This window comes from Cornus florida, unplaced genomic scaffold, assembly GCF_030987335.1.
Source record: "Cornus florida cultivar Cherokee Brave unplaced genomic scaffold, ASM3098733v1 CherokeeBrave_3.0.0_Hap2_Chr06, whole genome shotgun sequence".
Classification (NCBI taxonomy): domain Eukaryota; kingdom Viridiplantae; phylum Streptophyta; class Magnoliopsida; order Cornales; family Cornaceae; genus Cornus; species Cornus florida.
Window position 1 is genome coordinate 95998470 of NW_026775576.1, and position 20991 is coordinate 96019460.

Genomic DNA, 20991 nt, shown 5'->3' on the forward strand with positions numbered 1-20991 from the left:
GTTTATTACATGCATAGATTTGTAAAATTGTAATCAATGGTTTTCTTATCATAAAATGGCTAAATTGATACCATTGTTTTTCTGTTGGAATGCGTTCGGGTAGTCCATAACTAGGTAACTAAAAGTTGCAGCGAGCAACCATTCATTGTCACAATACACAAGTGATCTAATTTATGCATGTAACAAAATGTTCCTAATATGATTACAAATAATTCATTTTATAAGAGCATAGAATCGTATAAAAAAAAATTGAATAGATACATGTGTTATAATGGAAGGTGTGGAGTAGCCGGGTGAAGAGTCGCAGAGGCTCCTCAAGCCGACATCAGTAGGATTTGATGGCTACCTTACTCCAAGCCCCAGCGTTCAAGTACAAGAAGAAAACTGGGCATCTATTTTACTGGAACATGTACAAGATGTGACAAGGCTCTAGTACTTGAAGCAGCAGGGCCTTTCTCCCGGTGAAATCTTGGCATCCACAATAGTTGGTTACTCCCTGTTATTTTTCCTGTTCCTGATGGCCATTAGCAGTCTGCTTGGTACTTACACCGGGCTCTTCAGCATTAGTTGGTTTCCCCTGTTACATCCATCTAATATTATACAAGCACAAGATGCAGAACCAAGCTAAGCCCAAGTGCAATGCAATGTCAGGAATTATTCAAACAATGAGAGGATCACCCGACTGACTATGGATGCATGGATACCTATTGGACACACGAGGGCTGATGGACTTGTTCTCTAAAACATTGGCAATTTTTTGGTAAGTAAAAAAAAATTTGCCAATTTTAACGTATGAAATGTGACTGACTCATGAAAATAAGTGCCTGTCAACCTAGATGTTCATTCATGTAGCATTGCACTACCTGTATGTGGGTAGATTTGGCAATTGAATCACCTTACCTTGTTCTTGTCTCGCCAGCCAAGTCCAAATGAGAGTAGACCCATCTTTCTTGTGGGCTGGTCCTGAGCAGAATCGGGATGCAGAGACCTACAAAGCATGCTCCGGTTACAATGCACCAGTTTCATCAAGAAGCACATGATCAATTGATTAATACTTAGAAACACAAAAGAACACACTATGTAAATGTGTGGAATGTAAGAGAGTTTTAATAGGGTGGCGCTGCTAGAAAAGTGTTTCAAAGTTTTATAGAAAATTTCTTAGCTTTGGTGGTGGTGTTGTCATTATCATTATTGATGAGTCATGTAACAGGTTGAATTAATTTGAAGATGACATGGCCTGTGGAGTAATGCAGCGACTTGGACTATTGAGACATTTCTATCTTTCACACCTACAATTTCAATCGGTTGGAATATACTGTTATAAAAAACAATCATAGAAGGCAAGTAACTCCAATTAACTTCTTCGCTGCATGCTTTTCACTAAAAATTCATCACTATTAAATTCAACTTGACAAAGCCTTGTCCCAACTATTTGAGAGCATTCGTATAATATGTCTTTCACGACTTTGTCCCAACTATTTGCAGAATAATTACATAAACTATGTTTCACCACTTTGCTATCTAGGGCCACAAATCCAGTTAACCCACAGGTGTCTGTATCTTTTATTACTATCCCAACCAATATAAATTTTGCTCCTCCCTTTTGCTAACATTACCTCCACATTTTTTGTTCTTTGTATTTGACCAAACCATATTAGTCAATCTTCTCTTCTCTAGTCTCCATCTACTTCTACTTCAACTGTCTCTGAAATGTGTTCAATTTTAATTTCATCCACATCTTATCATACTTTCATATAAACAACTGCATCTCAGCTCAACTCACTTAAAGAACATTTGTATGAGGTTTTAGCAATCTATTCCATAGAGCATGGCCAGTTTAATAAATGTTTTGTGGAATTTTATGTTCCGCTTGCTTTATCGATACAAATTGATCACAAATGTGCAAAATCCAATCTTCCACTTAGACATCTTGCTTTAATTCTACAAGCAACATACTCCAATCTATCCCTCCCAATAGGTAATCGGATCCAAGTAACAAAACTATTCAAGCTTTGCTATCTCATGATCTTAAATCTTCACTACATTCAAATTTGTATCGCATCCATGTGTTCAGTTTTGGTACTACTTTTCTTAAACCATTTTTAATTTTAAAGCTTCTCTCCAAACATTTTATTTCATAATTAATTCTGCTTCAATTTCTCTCTCTCCTGGCTTTAAATTAATAAATTCAAAATATAGAATCATTCTGAATTTATGTAGTATGTTCATAATTAAGCAAAAGAAGACGAGCATGATGTTATGTAGACCTACAACACCTATAATGACAAGACTTGTAAAGAAAGAAGCATTTGAAGTTGAATGATTGATCGTGTACCGTGGTGAAGATAGTCCTTTTTGGCCAGATTCATATTGCAATGTAGCCTCTAACATTGATTCTGCCATAACCACCCTCTTCTCCATTTGAGCAAGAGAAGCCATAGCCTTTTCATATTTTTCCTGCATAAGTATTGTTTTAAGTTGGATATAATTATATATGCAAACGGGAAGTGAAACTTAGTATCCTATTCTAAATATATATCAAGGTAGGGATACAAGACAAGTAAGACAAATTACCATTTACTATTATTTTCAGATAAATTTCTTTTCCGAGGCCAATTCCTTAGTATATTGATTTTTCTTTTCTTTTTCCCCCTGGCCATGATGGGGTCTGAATTTAAAATTTTGCTGGAAGACGGAACAGTGCATGTTTTACTTGGTGAATGTGACTTGCAGTGTCATTAGAATAAAATTTGTGTCCCTGATCTATAACTGTCTGACCGCAAAAAAGACAGTTTTGTGTCATCGGGTGCCACAGGGATTGCTTGAGCCGCCACCTTTGGGTAAAAAAGGGACAGTGGTGCCTCAAACAATGGGGATAATGTAATAAGATTTGTGTGTTCAATCCATGAAGCTGTCTCCTTGAAGAAAACTCCGCAAAAATAGTCTCTCAAATGTTATCTTAATAAAGTAACTTCCGTGTGCAACAAAATGTTCTTGACATTTTTTTTTTCAGGGATCAAGGATGATGTGAAACTAAAAGATGAGAAAGAACCTGAAGCACATGCACCGCATACTTCTGAGCGGCTGCATCTTGCTCAGCAAAAATGCGAGCATCTTCAGTTACCTTTTGTTCCTGCTCAACCCGCATCAGGACCTGGAATGGGTACGCGCAATTAATATTTATGCCACGAGTCATACAAGAGAAGGGAGGAGGGAGGGAGGGAGGGGGGTGGGGTTGGGCATACAGAATATCCTTTACAAAATAGATATTAGAGAAAATACTTGTTAAATTTAAACCTGAAGCATGGCATTTTCCTGTTCTTTCTTATCTGCAAGGGCTTGCCGTAGCTCAGCTACCTCTTGCTCCAACTGCTCAACCTACAGATTACCAACAGATCCTATAATACAGAAGCAAGATAAACTAACTTGGAGCTTGCAAGTGTTCACAGTTCTCACACGCACACGGGAATTGGTTGAACTCTGACCAATCAAGCATCTGCCTTTTTGATTTTTTTTAAAAAAGGAAAGAAAAAAAATGAATATAACTGGATTACATAGTGGTTGCAAATATAATAGAAGCTCTCATATGGTCATCTACATTAATGCCACATCGATTTTCTTTACGTTGAAGGTTAAATCATAAGTTATTGGTATTTAATCAGAAAATGAGTCAAATAGTGTACAAAATTATTTCAGCATCTATGATGCACATAAATATTCCTAAAAATCAATAAATTATACTTTGAATGAAGCATTGATAAATTTGTACAGAAAAAGCAAGAATAAGTTGGGAGGAGAAGTTTCCGGACGTGGCTCAAGTGGCGATATTCTCGCTCAAGCAAGAATAAGGACCTGCCTGCCGCTCGACCAAGTACAATGAGTTGCTATGTTGAAGCTATTTATGAACATTTATCACAGGTATTCTACATATTGTATGAATACAGGAGACATACATTTTAGAAGTACAACAAGAACTTTCCAACCCACGCACCTTCGCACAGAGAGAGAGAGAGAGAGAGTTATATCCCATCTCAACTAAATATTATAAGCAAACTTGCAGATATTTCCTTTATATACAATGGAAGATAGAACACAACAAGAACAGTTGTCAATATGTGCTTCAGAAATACCTTTGCACTCAATTGCCGTCGATTATCTTGCTTGACCATCTCCATCAGTGCTGTCTCCAACTCCTCAGCTCTGAAAAAGAACAAGACATCAACAAAATCAATCATATATGCCAAGGAGCAACAAGAAAAAGTCACTAAAGGAGTCACATCATGTTTCAAAAAATGGAAGCCGCCACATTGCAAAACCTGTTACAACTTACAAGCCCACACGTGTGGGTGGGTGTGTGTTCATGCGTGTATGTTTAATCATAAAATAGATGGCATAAAGAAAACCTAAAACAACCATAGGTCTAACAAAGGAAGAACTTCAGAATTAATACTGCTGGCATAAACTACACAAACAACAGTCAGACGAGCTATTTACACAATGCATTCCAGGCTTTCAGTTGCATTGGATGAGTTCCTGGAGTAATCTACTTGTGATTTTATTTATCTTATCAAATTTATTATAATTACTTGTCTTGTCGTCAACTTCAACAAAATGACCCAACTACAAGTACCACTAATCCTTGGCAAGATAAAGATCTGGACACCACAAAGAAAGTACTAACCTGAGTGTAGCAGATCTCTTCTCCTCCAGCATCTTGCTCAACTCGACCTTCAACCAAACCACCTGCAAACAAGCTGTTACTGACTGAAACAGTTAAAAGAGAAAGTTGCTTATATTTGACAACCAACTGCAAGTAATATACCACTAATTACCCATATAGAGTTCTACAATTATAGAAATTGGACAGTCATACTTAGCAAAGAATGATATGAGTCACAGTAAAAAAAGTTTTAGTCATGTCAATTCAATAAACAAATGCAGCCACCAAAATAAAGACCCCTATACTAAGACACACCAAGAAGCAATGAATCAGGTGCTCCAAGCCACAATTTACTTTTCCGCAAAATCACAGCTAAGATTCCCCAGTTTTTTAGGGAAACTGCCTTCTAGGATCTGATGATGCTTTCAAAAGATTACAAATGGTTTCATTACTGAAATATATATATATATATATATATATATATTATCCTTGAAAAGTTGGACTGCCGCAGTGTGCTTCACCGACTTGTCAAAATTTTCATCATTGTCAATTTATCCTACCACCAAAGAAGTTGTAGCACAATGGTGCAAGCACTAAAACTGACAACAGGGATGAATTTGATTCTTACCGTTGGAAGAATACACACACACTAAAAACACCCTTCCTGAAAACAAACAAAAAAAAAATAATCCCTCCCTGTCCCAAAATAAATGTCCCTTTTTCCTCTCTGGGATGTCCCAAAGTAAATGTCCCTTTTGAAAGGTCAATATAAAAAATTGAAACTTCCCTAAATTATCTAAAGTTTTGAAATTTTTCCCAAATTAACAATGTATATGTTTGAATTTTAAAGGGTTAGTTAAAATTTCCAAGGGGCACAATATATTACATGCATGTTTGTTTGAAAATTTAGAATCCCCAAAAGAGACATTTAACGTGGGACAAAGATTATAAAAGATAGAAACTAAATTGATTTCTTTTTCTTCTTCTCTTTGGATAAGAAAAGTAAACTGAGAACGTTAAACAACAAAACACTTGAGAGTGAATAAAAAGCAAGCAAAAAAAAAAAAAATTATTAGACTTTTCAGGACAACGTGAGAGCAATTGCATAAAATAACAAGCACACATGTATTACTTTCTCCGGAATTAAGCTCATTAAACGGCCATCTAAAATTATTAAATTCATTTTTATTGAATGTATCATGTATGCAAACATGCACACCCAAAAGAAAAATTATAGAATTTTCTATTAAGACAACCATCAAGATAACACAATTATGATAAGTAAATAGTAAGAATTGATAATTAAACTGGCTAGACCCGAACAGCAGTGGGATCTTAAATCAAGTATCATTTTTGAATCGGCACCAGCTCTGGCACATAACCTAGAACAACATTAAGGATGATATCAAATTTGGGCCATCTGGGTTTACTAAGTATTTTCAGACATTTTACCCCGAAAGTGACGGAATGTATTTCAATTAGATGGCCATTGGTGAATTTCGAAATGGACAAACTCCTGATTCGAGTTTCTCTTGTGGTGGCCATAGTCATTGCACATCCCCAATCTGATATTTTGTTCCTAGTCAATGAAAGAAGAAAGGAAATGATGGTTTTTACTCATATAAAGTCATCAAAGCAATAAAAGACATGAATTATATGGAATAAAACCCAAGAACTACTATCCCAGTGAATATGCAAAACCTATTTATTTTGCAATGTTATATATTTACTCTTAATGTCATCAAATTAAGCACTCCATGTGGGATTCTACATCAGACAACACAGGCAGTTATCAGCACCATGAAACAAGTTACAAGTTGATACTGATTAGGTGAAACATAAAGAGAACATCACATGTATGTGGGCCATACAAGAATAAGAAAAGATAATTCTGAATAAGAAAAGATAATTCTACTACATGCATATTCTTAAATATCAGATAGACAATCAAATGACTTCTTACTATTCAAAATATACCATATTAATGCAATAAAATTCAAAATAGTAAGCTACCTGTTCTTGAAGATCTGGAGGAGAACCCACTTCTGAATCAATGGTTAGGCCACTAAGAAACTCGTCCAGATCAGTGGAAGGAGACTCCAAATGAGATATAACCCCATCTGTTATCTTATCACCTGACTCTTCTTCTGTCTTTTTTTCTTTTTTAAATGATCCACGGTCATGCTTGAAACTATATAACTTAGATGCAAGAACTTTGGAATCCTTTGAAACTCGACCCCCTTTTGATCTTTCCTCAACCACTACTCGTACAGCTGGTCGATGCTTTTCTCTCAACTCTTGCAATCTATCTTCAGTTACAGTTAAGAAACCCATGCACGCAGTCAAAACAAGCTGGCTGCTATCAAATGTTGAACCAGTAAGGGATTGCAACAAAATAATAGCATCCCCAGCATCCTTAGTTGTAAGTAAAGCAGGACCTACAACAAGTTGAATACGATCAATATTCATAACTTAAAGTACCCTAGCAAGAGTGATAAATGGCAGTTAAAACATCCATTAACTTCATTGAAAATGTAATACTAGTTTTCTTCGTACCATATAACTCCATTAAAGCAAGTGCAGTTCGAAATAGCATAACACGATTTCCTTCGAATAGAATCACATCCCAAACTCGAAGAACTGAAGTCAAAACAAGTAGTTAGAAGGTAATTGAGCCTTGTAACTAAGAGAATTCACAATCCTCAGATATGATGATAGTGAAAATTAAAGACACACTATCGATATATATAATTTAGAACTTAAATTGTTATATCACACAACATAAACCTCACCACTTTCCCATGGAAGCATATTCACAAATATGGAAAGGAACCAAGGGCCAGAAATCCAAGCGACCTCCACTCCCAAGTACTCCAAATGTTTGACTGCAACAGAAGCATTAATGGAATAAGATAATTGCGTTGATGTAATGAAAATAACAGATAAAGAGGGTAATTGTAAAAAAGCAGTAGACAAACCCAGTTTAGGAAATCTTTCTTGCATCAACTCCTCAAAAACAAGTTGATCCACCTGATAAAACAGAATAAAATATTAAAAAACAATACGATAACAAATTTCCTAAGCAGCTGTGGTGTATTAATCGTCCAGTGCTCATTCATCAAGGTGACATCACACAATGAAAATTATTTACAAAAAGCAGCATGAAGTTAAAGATATTTGCTAAACAGCTCTAGACAGCACAAACATATACCTGAGATTCTATCATTTCTTCTGAGAAGTAGCCATCAAAGTAGTCATCAATAATACCCACCAAGGTCCTGAGACATTCAAATAAAACTAGTCTGTATAGCTAATTTACTCATTACTCTAAAGGCTTAAATAATACATATTTTATATATATAATATCAAAATTTTGTTAATCCCAAAAAAATATGGTATAATCATAAACATGATCTATTCATGTACACAACTAGGTTCAGAAAATGTTTCTTTGATCAATGATTAATATTTTGTTATACTATTAAGGGGAAAAAAATAAATAAATAAATAAATAAATAAAAAAGAAGAAGAAGAAAGAGAGTGGCCTTGAGTACACAGAAGGTATGAATTTATACAAAAGAGAATACCAAATAATAAATAAACCAAAAGAGAAACAAAAGGACAACAAAATCACCAAGGACCAACAATGCCAAAAACCTAAAAGATGTGCTCTTTTATAGTGAGAGAACTTTTTCGATCATAAGTCAAGGATTTTGGAAGAATGGCTTCAATTTGAAATCATAAGCTCTATCTCCTCATCCTCATCCTCCTCTTCTGCTCCCTCCATGTGGTTCAAATACAAGGAGAGATCCACACTCAAACCTCAAGCTATACTATCTCCTCAGCCTACCACCCGTCAACCTCTAAATGACTGCTTCATACACACACCAAAAAAGAAGAAAAAAATAAAAAAAAGGAAAGAAACCTTAAGTAACTTTCGAAATCACCAATATATATATCTATATACACACGCAGGACGCAGCTTGTGTGCCACCTTGTACACTGAAGATATATGAAAAAAGAATCCAACTGCACACCATTCTCAGTCAAGCAGCACCTGTTTGAAAAATGTCCATTCTATAAATTATTATATCGATAGTCAAGATTTTTTCGCAAATCTTCCGCCCTTCTGAGGAAAGAAGGCAACTTCAGTAATAGTGTGATCTTCCCAGAAGTAGAAAAATGAGATCACTTTCTAAGGGGATCTACTCAAGTACAATTTAACTGAGAAAACCTTAGTCCCATTGCATATTAGTGAGTAGATTTGATATATCTCTGAGCATGTTAAGGAATATAAGTTGTAAAAAAAAACGAAAAAAAGAAGGCAGTGCCACCTCCTATCTATACTTAACTCATTGTCAAAATTGGGGTTGCCAATGAACAGGATTACCCACCTGCTGCAAATGATCTTTCCAAGGTGATTACAACGTCCCCTATGTATTCTGAAACACTTGGAAGACTCCAATTCCAAAGGAGGATTATTACACCATTCGTCGTGCCAAAAAATATATGGTTGAATTTAAACTGAAACCCTCTCCCTCAAATCCTCCAACTCTCTTCATGATATCTTCCCATATGACCACCCGAAGCTAGATCGTTTTAGAACCAATTCCATCTCTTGATTTTACACTTCCACACATTAGGTTTCCTCCTAATGATATTCTTTTCTATCCTTAATTATCATAACACCTTAACCAACTAGTGTTTACTTATTGCTCACAAAGGGCTAAACTCGTACGTCCATTTGCTTCCCCTTGATGAAACTGTCATCATACCAAGGAGGCAATATTGAACTCTTCCAGCATCCTTACAAAAGAAATTTTGCTCAAGCTTATTAGGTCTCTATTTCACTCAGATGGCAATGAGTGAATAGACATGCACTATGACAGGGGACTCATCAAAGTGCTATAAAAATAAGGATGGTCCTACCTCCACTGAATAGATTCAAATCTCTCCGTCCTGATAAACTATTCCCAAACCTATTAGTGATAGAGAGTGACATTGATGTAAACTCAAAGCTAGAGCCCAAAGGAAGTCCCAGGTAAAATTAAGGAACAGATTCAGTCCCACACCTAAATCAGCACCAAACATGGCAATGTGATCCTCGTCCCACACAAAGATGACTTCACTGGCTTCCAAATATTGTAAATGTGAAACCATAACATAAACAAAAATGATGGAAATTTTCACCATAACTACAAAGACAGTATTGAGTTAAGGTTTAGAAAAGAAGTGCTCCATTCCTCAAAAATTTCAAAGAACATCCACATTGAAAAAAGAGGATGACAGATTAGTTTTGAAACCTACCAAAAGGCATTTTCCTCAGGCATCATTAGTAGTAATATGCCAGCAAAGAAATTCATTGCCTGCATCAGTATACATACCAAAGAGAAAAATGAGAACAAGAATTAATTATACTAATTGAAGTATTTATGTTAATAAACAGATCAAAGAGAGTAACATTAAATGCACTGCAGATAGCAGAGGAACAATAAATGCACTTAAAGTATATCACCGCAAATATTGTGTCCTAAAGAGAAAAAGAACAGGAGTTTACAAAAGTCGATCCTACCATTATCCTTTCTGGTATGCTTTGTAAACAGTGGTTTACCTTTTAAACGTAGTGTCATCTAAAGAAATTCCTACTACTCTCAAGGAGTTTCCGTGTTTAGTTTTCTTGCAAATGTGCAGAGAGAAAACAATCCATGACCAATACTTTTCCCTAGAAGTCAATGTCTTTGAAAGAAACTGGCTTAATTATATACTTGGGTTACCTCAAGATGTTTGAACTTAGTAGTTGGATGATACAGTGAGATATGAACATCATGTTCTAACCACATACCAAACAGCAGATTTGCCAGGGAAGGTTTGACAACAAGACGGACAATGGATTGCAAAGTAATATAAACCTAGTTGTCAACATCTCCTTGATTTTAAGAGCAGTCCTCACTCTAGAATATAAAAAGTTGCCTATATCGCTCAATGGTCACATGTTAACAGAAGAAGTAAAAATAAATGAGCATTCAAATTCCCTGCACCACTTACCTGACAATATCCTACAGAAGGGTTATGACGAGCATATGCCAGAAGTAAACGCCTCAAGGAGTTCCTACCATCTTCATTCAATGCCGGGTGACCTGGGAATGTTCGAGGTAAATCCTGTAAAGAGAACAATAGAAGTTAGTCTAGAGAGAAACCTGCATTGCAATGCAAAGTAAAAGCAGTAGCACCTACGAATTAAAAAGAACGATAAAGTCCAGGGCCCATGCATCTAATGACCTTCTCAATCTGCTTTCTCCATTTCTCGGGTACACCATTTCTGTCTCCATTGGTCCTCTTACTACCATCGACTGATAACGATTTATCATTCTCCTGGCCATCACCAGCATTACTTTCTGGAGCAAGCAAATTCTGGTAATGTGTCTCCACACGACGTACTCTCACACCAACAAAGGCTTGCCATACCTGTAACAACGATGCTGTATAAAGTGCAAAGCTATTCTGCTAACATAAGAATCATGAGAATCAATAAATTAACTTCAAACTGTACCTCTCCCCTGAGATCCCTTGGCACTCCCCCGCGAACAAGGAATTCCAGTTCTTCTTTCCCAGAAAAGAATGGTTCTGGAGGGACCCTGCCACTGGCAGCACTTTCTTCTCCAGAGGCATTTACGCTATCATCTACTATCTCGTTATCATAGAACACTTCCTCGAAGTCCTCTTCAGATTCCCCTCTTGAGGGTCTCGCCTCTTCAACTGCTGGAAGATGATTTCGAGTAGTAGTTATCTGCTCATCTATCATACTCTTTCTATTCTCGATACGGGGACTCATCATATTCTCAATGGCAATAAGAGATGGTCTAATCTGAGCCCACGGTTGCACCTTACAGTTTTTTGTTTGTATTGCCACCAACACCTCCTTCCCGTGATCACTTTCTGTCTGAACATCAGAAACAGATTTCCCTCCTCTTGAATCATCCCCTTCCCAACTCACCTCCAGAACAAGCTCTGTTTTTCGCTCTGGAACTTCTGAATGCAATGTGTGGATATTTTTCTCCTCAGAGCTCAGTTGAGCACACTCAGGTTGCTGTTCAAGAAAGCTTTTCCATTTTTCTGATCTTTCTTCTTCCTCTTCCTGTAAGCATGTACACATAAGATTAAGCTGGGAGAGGACACATTGCTTTACTTCCTTGCTAATTATCATCACATGACTTCACAAAATCGCCTTACAGCCAAGATCATATTAACTAACGGCTCTCTAAAAAATTTCGAAGTAGTGACATAATTATTATTCTAAGTACCTCGAGTTGTGAGGAACAAAAAGAAAAAAACCAGATGACTGATACCTTGTAGATACTGGCGTACTCTCGAAATCTTTGAAGGTGCTGAGGTCTCACAGTAAATCCATAGGCATCCCTGTCAACATTAACGTCCGTGTGATCCTCAAAAAATAAAAAATAAAAAAAATCCACCAAGAGAACGAACATGATATAACATCATATGTCATAAACGAGGGGCGAAACAACAAATCATCATAATTCTTAAGTTCATACATACATACATGTGTGTGTAAACTGCAATGAAAAACTTACAGGGTTGCCCCGATTTTACCTGGAATCAACGTCCAATAAACGCTTACTCAACAAGGATAACAACATACTTCACAAAGAATTTCAATTCTACTGCCCATAGCGCTGATTTGCCTCAAATCAAACTCAAAAAACTAATCCTCCTACCACATTTCTCAATCCACAGCAAGATTAACACCTACCGTGCACATTACACATCCTAATCCTAATGTCCTAAATCATTTACATTTCCACTGCAAATCATATAAAAAAGAACTAAACACTTAAATTTGAAATTGCATTAGCAATGTATCAGAAGAAACAACAAAATTGTTAACCAGTCGTGAAACATGATGATCTGTAATTAATGGATTGACAAGATCCAGTTAGAAACCAATGAGTTAACTCGCTCAATCAATCAAAAATTAGAGCCGCAACGACCCCCTAAAATTCTGAAGCCTTTGCTCAATAAAAGTTACTAGAGTATAGGTCTAAAGGACGCGTGTAAAGATCAGAAAACTAAGGCAAATAAACACAGGAATATAGTGTGTATGTATATATATGTATGTATGTAAATGTTGTAACTTTGTATATATATGAGTTACCAACAAAAATTATGTATAGATGTGTGCCATTTGTTACCTCTTGGGCTCGAAATTGATGAGAAAATTGGAGGTCTTATGGGTCATCTGCGAGAGATTCGATTGACGGACTTGATTTGATTTCATCTCATTTGATTGGTTCTGCGAAATTAGGGTTTTGCTTCGACCGATTCGGAGGATCTAATGACTAATCCTTCATTTCTGCAACTGTTTTTACCTCTCCTTCGCGCTCTGTTTCTCGCTCAACGCTCTCTCTCTCTACTCTATTTCTTGATCTGTTCTTGAAATAGTCACGTGTGATGGCTTTCACTCTATTTTTTTACATGTGGAGATCCCTATCTAGACGGTGATTTAAATGAAAGTAATCATTTTATTATTGTAAGATTGCACACGTTTCGTCTAGGTGGGGTCAATGCAACGTGTCTTTTTCTGGAACCAGTAAAATTGTGATCGTTACTTTTACTGTAGATGACGTTACATTTTTTTTTTTTCTTTTTACATTTTAAGTCTTCTACCGTTTGGATTTGACTCGCTGGGCCCACTCGTATGTGTTGCAGCACATTATTGTTTACCTTGTACCATCAACCCCATCATGCCACGTGATTGTGCAGCATCATTTCCTGGAAGTTATGTCATGCTTAATTTTCATATGATCAACCACATGGTAGATTAGTCTAAACAGTACTAATCGATATGCAATTCAGATTCATGGTTTTTGAAACTCAATTTTCAACTTTAATTTTATATTTGTCATACAGTTTTCTATATATCAAATGAAGCTCGTCTCATCTCATACTAATAAGACTTCTTAAAAATATTTTGGGAGGATTATTCATTCATTACCTTTTTTTTCCCTTTTTTTCTCAGGCATTTTTCTCATTATATGCTCAGTGAAACAATTCATATCAATAATAATGTATGTGTTAAAAAATAATAATAATAATAATGTGTGTTATTGAGGAGGCCCCGGATGACATGGGCCAGATCCGACTCGCAAACATAGCATTCAGTCCGTACTGCTGGGCCAGCCCATAGAAGGACACTGCCATATGGGCCGAACGAGAGTAAGCCCATCAAAGGTGACCAAGGCTTACGAAGGAATAGGCCCAGATCCAGCAATCAGTAAATATCTAGTAAATATCTTATAAATATCTTGTAAATATCTATAAATAGGAGATGGAATGTAATGGAGGGGGATCTTTTTGGGTTGAGGTGTAAGAATTCTAGAGAGAGAAAGAGGAGAAGGAATTTCTTGCATCTTCAATTGGCGCCGTCTGTGGGAAGCGCATGGAAGTTTGGTTGATCAATGAGGAATATCTAATGGATTCAAACCAATTCGGGTGATCGAGACTCGATCTTTGGGATTTGAATCCAGAGCTGAGCGATTGTGACCTGCTCTGGAGGAATTACAATTCTTGAAGCTTTGGAGTGACTTCAGATCTACGAGTTCTTCGATTGTGGCAGGATCTGACGGATTTAGAGTTCAGACAATTCAGATCTCGTAAACAGTGAGCATAATTCGGAGAATTAGAAGCCAGATCTAAAAATTCCTACTCGCGAAGCTCAGATCTACTCGCGAATTTGAGATTAATGCCTTTACTCCGTTCGGGAATAATGATAGGTGAAAGCTCCAATCCGATGGAGGCTGTCCAGCAAACAAAGCTTGAAGAATTGATGAACTTGATTGAAGCTCTCAAAAAAGAAAATGCAGAATTGAAAGCTGGACTGCAGCATCGGCAAATACCTGCGGTTTCGCATCCACTTCCGGTCGGAGAAGGAGGTGTTCAATCTAATATGGCGCATCAAGGCGATCAGGACGAGAACAATCAGTCAGCTCACCACCGTGATGAAAGGATGATGGACAATTTGCCGCCAAATGTTCGTCGAGTTGAAGATCACGAAGGATCGACTCACGTTGATCCGCAGCGGGAAAGGTTTGACCGAGAGGAAGTGATGGAGGTTGATCGCCGTCGAGTAGCGTCGCCTTGGCAAAGAGAGTTCATAGAGGAACGGTCGTTCGATCCGTCTTACCGGCCCTCCATGGTTACTGTCACTCATCACGGTTCGGAGGGCAGAACCGTAACTCACAGAGCTACCGCTGGACTCCAGAGAGAGAATGAAGCTCTCCGATCCGCAGCTCGGACGGTGGATTCGCCATTCACCGACGAGATCTTGAATGCGCCGCATCCAAGGAAGTTTGCTATGCCAGTCTTTATTCTGTTTGACGGAACGACCGATCCGATCGACCATGTGTATCATATCCAGTTGAAAATGGCCCTGAATACGGAAAACGACTCTTTAATGTGCAAATGTTTCCCTACAAGCCTGGCCGGACCGGCGCTCAGCTGGTTCAAAAACTTGCCTAGGAGCTCCATTGGTAGTTTCAGAAACCTGTGCGATCGGTTCATAAGCCAGTACTATGGGAACAAACGCCCGCCGAAGGACATCTCGAGCCTATTCACGATGCGGCAGCACAAGGATGAACGTCTCCAGGCCTTTCTTACCAGGTTTAATCTCACTAAGAGTATGGTGATCGAATGCCACCCTTCAACGGCAGTTCAAGCCTTCAAGTTAGCCATGACACGCGGAACTCCGTTTCACACCAGTCTGGTAGTGAACACGCCGACTACTATGGATGAACTCAATGAGAGAGCCGATGGCTTTGTGCGCCTAGAAGAAGAGGAGGCAGCTAATGCTCGGACAACGTCGCTTGTGTCGACCGAGGAAAAGTCCAAGGCAAAGATCAGGCAGAAGTAGGCTCAGCCGCAACGTCAGACCTCTTGGAAGGCAGAAAAAAGGTCCAGGGAGGAAGAGTTGATTACTCCGCTGAAGGTCACTCTGGCGAGGCTGTATCAGGAGAACAAAGACAAGTTTCATCCACCACTGCCAATTAGGCAACCCCTCGAACAGAGGGATCAAACTAAACATTGTGCTTTTCATTCTGATTTCGGTCATCAGACTAACGAATGCAGGAACCTGAGGAGGCAAGTGGAGATGTTGATAGCTAGAGGGGAGTTCGCGAGTTATGTTCAAGGCTCAGCGATGGAGCAGAATCGACCGGTGGAACAAATAAAAAGGAGTCATAAACAAAGCTCCCACAATTCGCAACCAGTTCGTATAATCAATGCTATCCATGGTCGACCCGAGCCTAGTGAAGAGTCAGATGAGCTGCTCCGGGTGCGCCTGCGGCAGGCGCAGATGAAGAAAAGGGTCGGCAATGTGACTACTCTACACCAGCAGAGCCCGTTAATGCAGATAAAGTTCGACTGGACAGACCTGCAGCGTGTTCAACTGCCTCATGACGATCCGTTGGTAGTCAGTTTGACAGTGGCAGATTGCCTGGTGCGCAGAGTTCTGATCGACCCTGGGAGCAGTGCGAACGTCATGCCGAGGGACACATTTGACAGGCTCGACATTAAACCAGAGAGGCTCAAGCCCACCGGAAATCCCTTATTAGGGTTCGATGGGAAGAGGGTGGAACCCGTCGGGATAGTGGAAGTGGAGGTTCAAGCTGCAGAACGAGCTCTTATGGAAACTTTTGTGGTTGTGGAAATTCACCCCTCGTATAATCTCCTGATGGGAAGAGGATGGATTCACAGAGTCCGAGGTGTACCCTCAACTCTGCATCAGGTCATGAGGTGCCTCGGGCCCGATGGAGATAAAGTAATAGACATTCGGGGGGATCAGGTCGCAGCCAAAGAGTGTTATTCCGTCACACTAAAGCATGCTGGGAAAGGAAAGGCGCCCATCCGTTCGGCAAGCCCCAGATAGCAATTACAGGAACCTCCGCTCGAGCAGAATAGGGTGGAGGAGTCAGTTGACTTGACCGAGGAGCCCCTTCTGGATGTGCAGATCGATCAGTCCAGGCCAGAACGAACTACCAGAGTAGGTATAAGACTGACCAGAGAAGAGCAGCAAGAGCTAGTGGATTTCTTGTCCCACAATGCCGACGTATTTGCATGGAGTCACCTAGACATGCCTGGAATTAGTCCCTCCGTATCCTGTCATTCCCTGAATGTCAATCCCAATTTCAAACCAGTGAAACAGAAGCAGCGAAGATTTGCTCCATAGCGTAATCAGATCATAGCGGAAGAAGTCGATAGACTGCTTGACGCGGGATTTATCAGAGACGTGCACTACCCTGAGTGGTTGTCCAACGTCGTTGTGGTGCAGAAGAAAAATGGGAAATGGCGAGTATGCATTGATTTCACCAATTTGAACAAAGCCTGTCCAAAGGACAGCTTCCCATTGCCTAAGATTGATCAAATGGTGGATGCCACCACTGGGTATGAGCGTTTAACCTTTCTGGACGCATATTCAGGTTATAATCAAATTCCTATGGACCCCGCAGATGAAGAAAAAACTTCTTTTGTCACCGAGCGAGGAACATACTGCTACAAAGTTATGCCTTTCGGGCTAAAGAATGCGGGAGCAACTTATCAACGACTTGTTAGCAAAGTTTTCAAAAATCAATTGGGTAAGATTGTCGAAGCCTATATTGATGATATGGTGGTAAAGAGTAGGAAAAAGGATGATCATCTGAAGCATCTGCAAGAGGTATTTGATGTACTAAAGCGATATGGGATGAGGCTCAATCCGACCAAGTGCTCGTTCGGTGTGAGTTCCGGACAGTTTCTGGGACACGTGGTCAACCGCAGGGGCATCGAAGTTAGCCCCGCTCAAGCAGAGGCTTTGATTAAGAATGCCGAGCCAAAGACGATCAGAGAGGTGCAAGCCCTAACAGGACGAATAGCTGCATTAAGTCGATTTATTTCAAAATTGTCAGATCACTGCAAACCATTCTTTGACACGATTCGGAGCCATGGAAGGCAGGTCTGGGGGGATGAGCAACGACAAGCATTGACTCATTTGAAGCAATATATGCAGAATCCACCAGTCCTATCAGCCCCAGAACCGGAAGAAAAGTTATTTCTATACCTTGGAGTATCTGGTGTCGCGACGAGTGCCGTTCTGATTCGTTGCAAGGAAGGGGTGCAATACCCGGTATTTTATGTAAGCAAAACACTGATGGAGGCAGAAAAAAGATACTCAAAGGCCGAACGGGTGGTACTTGCACTTGTAAATGCAAAAAGAAAGTTGAGGCATTATTTCGAATCCCACCCCATAGCTGTTCTAACAACTTTCCCAATCAGAACGCTCATGCACAAGCCAGAGCTCTCGGGCAGAATGACAAAGTGGGCCATAGAGTTGAGTTCATTTGACATAACGTATGAGCCGAGAACAGCTGTTAAAGGGCAAGCGGTAGCCGATTTCCTACTAGAATGTGATGCCGAAGATACGGAAGAGGACCTTAGAAGCGGCTCTTGGAAACTTTTTGTGGATGGCTCCTCTAACCAGATGGGGGCTGGGATTGGGATCAAACTGCAAACCCCAGAGGGTACTTCCTTGAGCCAAGCACTCAGACTTGAGTTCCGAGCCACCAATAATAAAGCGGAATACGAGGCGTTGCTAAATGGATTAAAGTTGGCCAGAGAGCTACAGATCAAAAATTTGACAGTGTATAGTGACTCGCAGCTGATTGTTCGGCAGGTAAATGGTGAGTACGCAACCAAGGATGACACGATGGGGGCATATCGTTCTGCCGTTCTGCGTAAAGCCAAGGACTTTGCAAAGATTGAATTCATACAGTTGCCGAGGGAACAGAATGCAGATGCAGACCGTTTAGCATGCAGTACTTCGAGTTGCGGTGAAACATTGGCGAGGGTGATTCCAGTAGGAATAGTGACCCAGCCATCCATTTTCGAAGAACCGATGGACTCTGACCCTTGGCAAGTCAACGTCATACCGTATGAACCGAGTTGGATTGACCCAATCATTACCTATATTCGAGATGGCGTTTTGCCTATGCAAAGGGATGAAGCTAGGAAACTCAAAAAGAATGCTGCCAAGTACGCCATCGTGCGGAACCAGCTGTACAGAAGGTCCTATTCTGGCCCGTACTTGAAATGTGTCACCCCCGCGGAGTCGCAGCAGGTATTGCGAGCTATTCATGAGGGTGTGTGTGGCAATCATTCTGGGGGAAGATCGTTAGCGCATAAAGCAATGACACAAGGGTATTTCTGGCCAAACATGTCAAGAGATGCGGAGGAGTTCTCTCGAAGGTGCGATAAATGCCAACGATATGGACCATTGATCCACCAACCACCTGAGGAATTGCACGTAATGGCCTCGCCGTGGCCTTTCGCGCAATGGGGGATGGATGTGGTCGGTCCTCTGCCAACTGCAAGAGCTCAGAACAAGTATGTGTTACTGGCCACGGATTACTTCACTAAATGGGTGGAGGCAGAACCGTATCCTAGCGTGACTCAGACTCAGGTGAGACGATTTATTTGGAACAACATTATCTGCCGTTTCGGTGTTCCCAGATCGATAGTCATGGACAATGGCACAAACCTCGACAGCAGGCAAGTAAGAAAGCTGCTGGAGGAGTATGGAATCAACCAGAAGTTGGCTGCAGTAAGTCATCCTCAGGCCAACGGACAAGCAGAAATCACAAACAGAACCATTTTCGCCTGCATTAAGAAGAAGCTGGAAGATCATAAGGGGAAGTGGTTGGATGAACTCCCGAACGTTCTATGGGCTTACAGAACCACCCCAAGGCGGCCGACTGGAGAGAGCCCGTTCGCAATGGCGTATGGTACCGAAGCAGTTATACCGGTTGAGCATTTAGTCCCCACTATCAGAAGCTTAGCATGGAGTCGAGATCAGAACGACAAGATGTTAAGATTGAACCTCGACATGATAGACGAAAGGAGGGACGCAGCGGCTATAAGGCTAGCATCGTATCAGCAAGTGCTGGCGAATAGTCACAACAAGAGAGTAAAACACAGGGATTTTGCCCCTGGCGATCTGGTTCTGAAAAGAAAGGTGGGGATGGTCAAAAAAATGATGCCACCCTGGGAAGGCCCATACAGAATTGCAGAAATCATTGGCAAGGGGGCATATATGTTGGAAACCATGGCGGGAAGGTTGGTCAGCAAGCCCTGGAACGCCACGTCTCTGAAGAGGTACTACCAATAAAAGCTAAGTTCTGGCTTTAATTGGATGTTGTTTGTTGTCAATCAAATACGTATGAATGAGCAAGTTACTGAAATTTACAAAAAAGAATTTTCTTTTCCAACGGTCTACTAATGAAACTTAAAGCCAAGTGGCAAGTGGCATTCTAGCCGAGCGCCAGGCACTTAAGCAAGATAAGTGGCAGCTGGCACTATAAGCCGAACGCCAGACACTTGCTAAAAACTTAAAGCCAAGTGGCAAGTGGCATTCTAGCCGAGCGCCAGGCACTTAAGCAAGATAAGTGGCAGCTGGCACTATAGGCCGAACGCCAGACACTTGCTAAAAACTTAAAGCCAAGTGGCAAGTGGCATTCTAGCCGAGCGCCAGGCACTTAAGCAAGATAAGTGGCAGCTGGCACTATAGGCCGAACGCCAGACACTTGCTAAAAACTTAAAGCCAAGTGGCAAGTGGCATTCTAGCCGAGCGCCAGGCACTTAAGCAAGATAAGTGGCAGCTGGCACTATAGGCCGAACGCCAGACACTTGCTAAAAACTTAAAGCCAAGTGGCAAGTGGCATTCTAGCCGAGCGCCAGGCACTTAAGCAAGATAAGTGGCAGCTGGCACTATAAGCCGAACGCCAGACACTTGCTAAAAACTTAAAGCCAAGTGGCAAGTGGCATTCTAGCCGAGCGCCAGGCACTTAAGCAAGATAAGTGGCAGCTGGCACTATAAGCCGAACGCCAGACACTTGCTAAAAACTTAAAGCCAAGTGGCAAGTGGCATTCTAGCCGAGCGCCAGGCACTTAAGCAAGATAAGTGGCAGCTGGCACTATAGGCCGAACGCCAGACACTTGCTAAAAACTTAAAGCCAAGTGGCAAGTGGCATTCTAGCCGAGCGCCAGGCACTTAAGCAAGATAAGTGGCAGCTGGCACTATAAGCCGAACGCCAGACACTTGCTAAAAACTTAAAGCCAAGTGGCAAGTGGCATTCTAGCCGAGCGCCAGGCACTTAAGCAAGATAAGTGGCAGCTGGCACTATAAGCCGAACGCCAGACACTTGCTAAAAACTTAAAGCCAAGTGGCAAGTGGCATCCTAGCCGAGCGCCAGGCACTTGCCGTAAACAAACACACGGCAAAGCTAATA

The 20991-nt window shown here is 40.4% G+C and overlaps 1 protein-coding gene across 5 annotated transcripts; it reads right to left on the minus strand.

Annotated features, from left to right (window-relative positions):
- Positions 1–115: 115 nt before the first annotated feature.
- LOC132313096 (uncharacterized) lies at positions 116–13147 on the minus strand. 5 transcript variants are annotated; one of them, XM_059811752.1, is made up of 20 exons: positions 12871–13145; positions 12007–12076; positions 11211–11795; positions 10940–11125; positions 10706–10819; positions 9968–10026; positions 7872–7938; positions 7639–7690; positions 7453–7545; positions 7217–7300; positions 6674–7098; positions 4682–4743; positions 4131–4200; positions 3954–3991; positions 3457–3496; positions 3298–3378; positions 3053–3154; positions 2336–2457; positions 901–988; positions 116–577 (listed from the first exon to the last, which is right to left on the minus strand). In XM_059811752.1, exons 1-20 carry the CDS (start codon positions 12954–12956, stop codon positions 500–502), a joined length of 2502 nt encoding a protein of 833 aa, XP_059667735.1. In that variant the 5' UTR covers positions 12957–13145; the 3' UTR covers positions 116–499. The 5 variants fall into 5 exon arrangements, 4 of the variants coding, with proteins under 4 accessions (XP_059667735.1, XP_059667737.1, XP_059667736.1 ...); XM_059811754.1 differs by lacking the exons at positions 3457–3496; positions 3954–3991 and having other exon boundaries at positions 12871–13143; XM_059811753.1 differs by lacking the exons at positions 3457–3496; positions 3954–3991 and having other exon boundaries at positions 896–988; positions 7453–7690; positions 12871–13146.
- Positions 13148–20991: the final 7844 nt, after the last annotated feature.

What these genes read in the sequence shown, in the direction of transcription:
- LOC132313096 (XM_059811751.1), bottom strand. Translation starts at nt 12,956, where the DNA reads ATGAAATCAAATCAAGTCCGTCAATCGAATCTCTCGCAGATGACCCAT. An exon ending in CCTGAGGAAAATGCCTTTTG is followed by an intron (nt 7,939 to 9,967) that starts GTAGGTTTCAAA and finishes TGAATGTCTCAG; the next exon opens with GACCTTGGTGGGTATTATTG. An exon ending in ATGCGGTGCATGTGCTTCAG is followed by an intron (nt 2,458 to 3,052) that starts GTTCTTTCTCAT and finishes ATACTTATGCAG; the next exon opens with GAAAAATATGAAAAGGCTAT.